Genomic DNA, 7223 nt, shown 5'->3' on the forward strand with positions numbered 1-7223 from the left:
TTGGTTTAAGGCTTCACTGACACACGTGACGTGTTCCACGTGTTTATACTAAGAACCTCAAATCTGAATTCTAATCAGTAAAACAGGAAGAAGTTTCTGTGACTGTGAACATTCATTTTCTACCGCTTAATCCTCTGTCAGGGTCACGGGGAGCTGGAGCCTATCCCAGCTGACCATGGGCGAGAGGCGGGGTACACCACGGGCTCCTCGAATGTAAAGAGCACACAGTTTGACCAATCAGCTGTCTGAAGACTGAGATCAGCTGATTGAACGAGTCAGGTCTGATGCTGCTGCTGCTCGGTTGGAACAGAAACCTGCAGCCACGTGGTCCTTTGTGGGACAGTTTGGACACCTCTGGTCTAGGGTTTACTGGGACTCTGGGTAGTTTCCTGCTTTGCTCGGTTGGTGATCCAGCCTTGGTCCAACTCATTAATGTCAACAAGGGGGAGGGGACACCTCTTTGTACAACACAGTATGCACAATACAGCACCACAAACTACACCCTCAGAACCATCATCCAGCTGAATCCACAGCGTCTGAACATCATGACCCTCATGGAGGACGTCTCCGTTTCCTGATGAACCGTACAATGAGTTTGTGTCTGACAGAGGCTAAAGAACTGAAAACAGTTTTAGAAGAGTCAACACATCTGAAGCTCCTGTCTCTGTCTCACGTCCTTCTCTGTTCCGACTGATCAGCCAATCACTCTGCGGTTTGAGGCCATCGCAGTGAGGTCCCAGTTTGATCCCAGAGGCTCTGCGTTTTGTCAGAGGGAAACTTGGTTCAGTGTCAGATGCTGGTTTCATGTGTGTCGGAGCAGCAGATGGTGTCTCTGCCTCCCTGGTCTGACCGCAGGCCTCGTCCTGCTGTCTGAGAGGACATCCAGCCGCTGCGTTGGTGTCTCTGGTTGCTGGATGTCCTCTCAGCTTCAGAGGGAGACACAGTGAAGTTCTGAGGTGAACTCATCCACTTCCAAAATCACCATGACAACGTCAAGTGCAACAGGGTAAAACAGGGTAAGTCCCTGTTTGTAAATGGAGATATTAATAAGCCTGTATGGGTCCACTGCATCAAACAGTCCTAACTGTATCCGGCTGATAACATGGTCGGCCTATATAAGGCTGTCCCTGCAGCTCATTCAGAGCGAATGTAGGGCAGCCTTCTCATTAATAAACTCAAACAAAGAGTGAGCGTGGCACCTTTTCCATTTCAAGACGCTGTCTTCTTCCTTCACAGCCACCGGCCGTGTTTATGCTCTGGAAATAAATGTGTTGCATTACATTCCCGCTGCCCGCAGACATGGAAAGAGTCTATAAAGAGCTATGTGAGGCATGTAAACCTGGAGCGAGCAGTCACATGACCGTGTGGACGTGGAGCTACTGTCAGACCAGGAATAGAAACCGTTTTCTTTTAATAAACCCCTGTTCAGTATCATACCACCTGCTGCTGGTTTTATGGTTAAATGACTGCTTGGTTTGGATCAACCAACCATTGGCATCAAACATCAGATTTTTGGTTTGGTTTGGTCTTGTTTACTTTTCACTGCTGTGATCAGACAGTTCCTGATTTTAAAATATAATTTTGCCAAATTTAGACCTTGTGTAATTTAAGTAAAGTTGTTGTGCAGAGACACGCTGAGAAAGTGATGAGTTATTTGAGATCTGAGATTCACCATGCACTGCCATATCTTTCAGAACTTGATGCATCTTTAAGTAAAGATTTTAAGATTTGTACTTACAAGATCTCATCATTCCCAAACTCCAGTGCTCCGTGTGTGTCCTCAAAGTCCTCGCCGCCTCCTTTAGCCGTCCCCTCCATGGTTTTGTACGGCACCACCACGACACCGCGAGCTCCCGAGGTCCGGACCACCTTTACCTCCATCACCCCCACGCTCTCGCTCACGGTCACCACGGGCTCCTCGAATGTAAAGATCCCTGCGTGGTCGTCATCGAAGATGGTGACAGTGGCCGTGCATGGCAGACCTAGACCTGCGAGGGCGTCCACATTGTTTGCCTCGTGCCCGTCTGAGCCAGCACCCTCTGATATGACCTTCACATTGCTGAGGTGAACCAAGAAATGCTCATCTTCCTCAAAAATATCATCATCAATAATGTCGATACGGATTTCCTTTTCAGTCTCGCCTGGTTTGAACACAATAGTTCCCTCAGTAAACTGGTAGTCTGAACCAGCGTTCGCAGTGCCATCTTCAGTCCGATAATCCACTGAGACTGTGCTTGTTAGGTCTCCACCACGACGTACCACGTTCAGTGCTACGCTGCCACAGTTCTCCAGGCACTGGTAGGTACCAGGGTCGAAGAAAACCTTGGAGGAGAAATCGTTGACTGAAACCTCGGAGCAGATATCATGCTGGGTGGCTCTCTTGGCTTGGTCAGCGGCATGCTTCTTCAGGATGTTGCCTGCTCCTGTCAAAATCCTGGTGGCCTGACAGCGGTAGAAAGCCCGACTCTTCTGTTGCTGGGTTAAAACCTGATAATTAGCAAGTTCCATTAACTGCTCCATCTCCTTCTCTGGATGTTTCTGTTTCAGCTCCTTCAGGATCCTGGCCACCTCTCTGCGGGCCTCCTCCTCATCCAGCTCCTTCACGTCAAAACCTGTCTCTCCATCCATGAACTCCTCTCCGTGGGAGTTGAGCATTTTTCCGTCCATTTCTATGTCGACCTTTGAGGGAAGCTCTGGTTCTCCCTCGGTTTCGATGATCATTCCTTTCTGCTTCCCTGCTCTGTACCTTTTGTACATGTATTTGTAGAAAAGAAGTCTACGGTCAGCTACATAAGCGAATCCAACGCAAATGGGGAAGAAGAAGAGTGTGAGAAGCCCCTCCCATATCTGAACAACACCTGGAGAGAAGACAGCCAGGATCAGGTAAAGCCAGGTGTACGCAAAGACACTCCAGGCGGCGGTGACAAAGAAAACCCGGAGGTGCTTCACCTTTCTAGTTTCTCCTTCAGGAATGACAGACACACAAAAGCCAATGATGACAAACATGTTGAAGGCAGCACTTCCTACAATGGTGTTGGGGCCCAGCTCACCGGCGTGAAAGTTGTGACCGCAAACCTCCACGACTGACAGGAGGATTTCTGGGGCGGAGGAACCCAGTGCCATCAGGGTCAGGTTGGACACGGTCTCGTTCCAGATGCGCACCGTCGTGGTGATCTTCTCGCCGTTTGGTTTCTTGATGGTAATCTGTCTTTCTTGGGAGGTGATGACCTCGATGGATGCCATGAAGCGGTCAGCGATGATGGAGACACCCAGAAACATGTACACCAACCCCACAAAGTAAATGGTGGCTCTGGCGAGGCGGTCGGTGAAGGCCGGGTGTTCCGGCTTCCATACTGGCAGGATAACGCCCTCTATGCAGTCAGTACTCCCGCCACATTTGGTGTGGTTGCTGACTGTGCCGTTGGAGTCAAGAGTCCCAGGAGAACCTCGTGCTGCTGAATATGGAAGTTCAACTGAGATGACGGTCAACAAGAAGAGCAGCTTATAGGTGGAGAACAGGGATGAGATCCTGGTTCTGCTCATGGTGACGCTTCAGCTCCCTTAAACCTGTAAGACACAGAAGGAGACTTCAGTGCTTTGGCTTCTGTCGGATCATGTCTCAAACTGCCTGAGGCTGCTTCCATGTTCAAGTGCTCGTTACACGATGTCTTTCGTGTTTTTGTGTTCGTGTTTCCTACAGTTTGGGAAGTTTTCCCAAGATACTCTTTTTCCTTTTGAAAGGGAAACATGAAAACCTTCCATCATACATTTTAAGTCCACTTTATTTTTAAATATCTTTATTTGTTAAAACTTTAGATGAAGGAAACTCTCTTTTAGAAAAGTGAGTTTCCTTCAAGGTCTTGTATGAGCCACTGAAAATCTGTTGGTACGACTGATTCTTGCATCAGACCCAGAGACCTGTTCTGTAAGTTCCTTCTTTGTCTGGGACACTGACTCCAACAGTCTAACTCTGTTCACTTCAACTGAATTTTAAACCGAGTTGTCTTTAATTTTTTACAGTCTGTATCAAAACACAACCAGAAATTTACTTCAGTTACTCAAAAGTAGTTTTATAAGAAATTAGACGTTATGATGAGTTCCTCAGCTGCTGAGTTAAACAAAGAAAATCTTGATAATCAATCAGAGGTTTTAGTGAGGAATCTTCTGCAGTGAGACAGCTTTCTGTTTCATGTGACTCCAGCCGGGTGAAAAATAACACCAGGCTCTTTGGGTGGAAATAAATCCATCATTTATTTACAGATAATCGATAAGTTGTTACCACTAATTTACATAAACTGCATTTAATGTCTATGCAGTGATATTTTATCACCATGTCCAAAAATACATTTATCAGTTTGTCATCATTTACTTTAATTAGTTTCATGTGTTATTCAGTAGAAGTGTATGTATATTTGCTGTTAATTTGTCCTCTTATTTCTCACAGAGTTCAGTTCATCTCTCACTTTCACGTTTGAAAATCCGGCTACTCAAAGAAATCTGTTCTCACTGAAGTCACAATTTAAAACAACGTTTTCTTAAACTCACACGAACTTTATGGACACAATAAAACTTAGAATGTTACTGTAATACTCTCCACCTTACAATAACACAGGAACATATCAGGCTACATGTAAAGCACTGTGTAGAACAATGTCCTTTCTGTGTTACACACACTGAGAGTACATCACTGTATGTCACAGCAGGACTCTGAGGCTGTGATCTGTGATCTGCTGATGCTTCAGCTGAACTGAAGCTGAGCTGAAGCATCAGTAGAAAATGAGAAACTTACCGTCGCTTAGACAGTTTCAGGATCTGACAGAAGATATTTTTTATCTGAATCTCCACAAAAACACGAGCAGAGTTTTCATCCTGGAGGCAGAAACACTGAAGAACATCGACAACACAACGTCCACGTCGCTGCCAGTAAAACAACAAAGTCCTGTCAGACGATGTGGAGACGAGAAACAGAAACACGAATGTCTGATAAAACCTCTGTCACCACGAAGGCATCACGCTGCTGTCTGCTCAACACTGCGCCGAGATCATCCACCTCTGCCGCCTTCACTCCCCCCCACACCACCCCACCCACCCACCCAATCCACCCCCCTGCGTCTCTGACTGTTAACACTTTCCCTCCAGCGTCGCAATCATCGCTGCAACCCGAGGTTACACAACAAAGACCTGCAACACAAACTTCATCATGACACTATAAGAATACTACAGTGTCATGATGCAATACTCCATTACTTCTGTAATACTCCGGTCATATGTTACCCCACTGCTACTGTGACTTTAAGACAAACCTTTAACAACACTAGCACAACGTTACTACACTTCACTACAGAATTACAACACTGATACAACAGTGTTGAAACATCTTTATAACTTGATTCCATCGTTACATTCACACAACAGCAGAACACACATCACTGTAAAACCATCAGAGCACTGTCACACTGTAAAATCTGAGAGGTTGGAAAAACTGTGGACAGCCAGCGATGTTTCAGAGTCTGTTCTCTGAGTTCACCTGAGTCGTTTCCTCTGTGTGAAATCACAAAGAGGAAACGACTCAGCGGTGAAGTTTTATTCGTCTGTTCATTGGTGGAACAGTTTCAGCAGGAGTTCGCTCTGTGGACGACTGGCTGATCATCTCTGATTCAGCTCACCGTGCTCACTTACACCAAACCAGCTGCTGTTTTACAGCACGAATCACCATGACAGCACTGCATCACGTCTCTGAAATACTGACGTTAGGAAGGCTGTGTGTAACATCATTACCACAGAACAGCATCACATCACCGTCACATCACGACTGCTGCAGCGCTACAACATCACTACACTGCCACAAGACGACAACATTACCACAACAGTCCTGCAACATCGCAGCAGCATCACAGAGCGACCGGCTCCTCCACAGCTGGAACCCAAGTGAACAGGCTCAGTGAAAACTTGTCCTCCTTGGCCTTTTTCTGATCCAGTACTCACCTCTGGTCCTGACACCACAGCAGGAGCAGCAGCAGAAGAAGAAGAAGAGGAAGAAGAGAGTGTGTTCAGGAGGGAGAGCTGCGTCCGATAGCTGCTCTAAATTTAACAGAAACAGACATAGTTCTAAACATGGCAGCAGAGCTGCCTGTGCGCTGCTTATCGTCCCTCTCCCACCGGCCATGGCCATACAAGGCCCTGCGGGGCCCGGGGCCATCCAGCAGCTCCTCGTCCCCACCGACACGTGGGGGAGATAACGGCTAACAGCTAACGGCAGCTTGGTGACGCCGATGGGCCACAACAGGCTGGAATGCTGGGATAAGTGCGCCCCCCCACCCCCCCCGCCCCTACACATGACATCTGTACAACCTTCACTCCAGAGATTTTCCACAGAGAGAGAAGCTGACATCCAGAGACCTGCAGACACAAGACTACATGAGACATTCATCACAATCCCAAACACAGCTTAGACCACACTCACATCGGGGCCACAGAGACAGGATGATTCACTGATTCTTTATCTGTGGTGTCACAGAGCTGCTGAAAGCATCATCAGTTTTATTAAACTTTTATCAGACGGGTTCGGTGTGAGAGCACCTTTAAACTCAAGCTGCGTTCAAATGGACAAACATCAGCTGTGGAGCTCACGTCTGATCAGAGGCGTCGCTGATGTCGGTCAGTCGTGGACTTTCTGAGACACATCAGATTCAGAAGGTCAGTTAAAGGTTCACGTCCACTTTGAAGGATGATTGTAGGTTTAAACTACAACAGGTCGAATCTCAGGAGGCTTCATTTACTGCAGAGGATTCACCACACGGACCAAAGGTGTGAAGTCAGAACCCCCCCACCAAAACACACACACACACACCCCAGGACTGGTTTCAGCTCCCAGGACTGAGGTGACAGACTTTATCTCTGCTCACTGATTATCACCTCACACATTCCTCCAGCCTTTTTATTTTTACCCAGGTGTGGTGTGTGTGTGTGAGAGAGAGAGAGAGAGAGAGAGAGAGAGAGAGAGAGAGAGAGGACATATTTTGGTTTGAAAATATCATCTGGTCCTCACAATGTGGACCAGACAACATGTCTTCCTGGTTCTAGGGTTCAGGTTAGAATCAGGTTTAGACTGAGGTTGGGTAGTAAGACCAGAATGTGTGTGAGTGACATGTAAAGAAGACGGACAGACGGACAGACAGACAGACAGACAGACAGACAGACAGATAGACAGACAGTGGAGCTGG

At 47.1% G+C, this 7223-nt stretch overlaps 1 protein-coding gene across 3 annotated transcripts in view; it reads right to left on the reverse strand.

Moving 5' to 3' along the window:
- LOC121180187 (sodium/calcium exchanger 1-like) overlaps positions 1–4993 on the reverse strand; it is a 15247-nt gene extending 10254 nt beyond the window's left edge. For all 3 annotated transcript variants that reach the window (XM_041035386.1, XM_041035385.1, XM_041035387.1), the window contains exons 1-2: positions 4790–4993; positions 1739–3567 (exon numbers count right to left, since the gene is read on the reverse strand). In XM_041035386.1, coding sequence (XP_040891320.1) covers positions 1739–3543 — 1805 coding nt within the window. In that variant the 5' untranslated portion in view covers positions 3544–3567; positions 4790–4993. The remainder of the gene's footprint in view (positions 1–1738; positions 3568–4789) is intronic.
- Between the last annotated feature and the right edge of the window lie 2230 nt (positions 4994–7223).

Source organism: Toxotes jaculatrix, chromosome 4 (assembly GCF_017976425.1).
Source record: "Toxotes jaculatrix isolate fToxJac2 chromosome 4, fToxJac2.pri, whole genome shotgun sequence".
Lineage (NCBI taxonomy): Eukaryota > Metazoa > Chordata > Actinopteri > Toxotidae > Toxotes > Toxotes jaculatrix.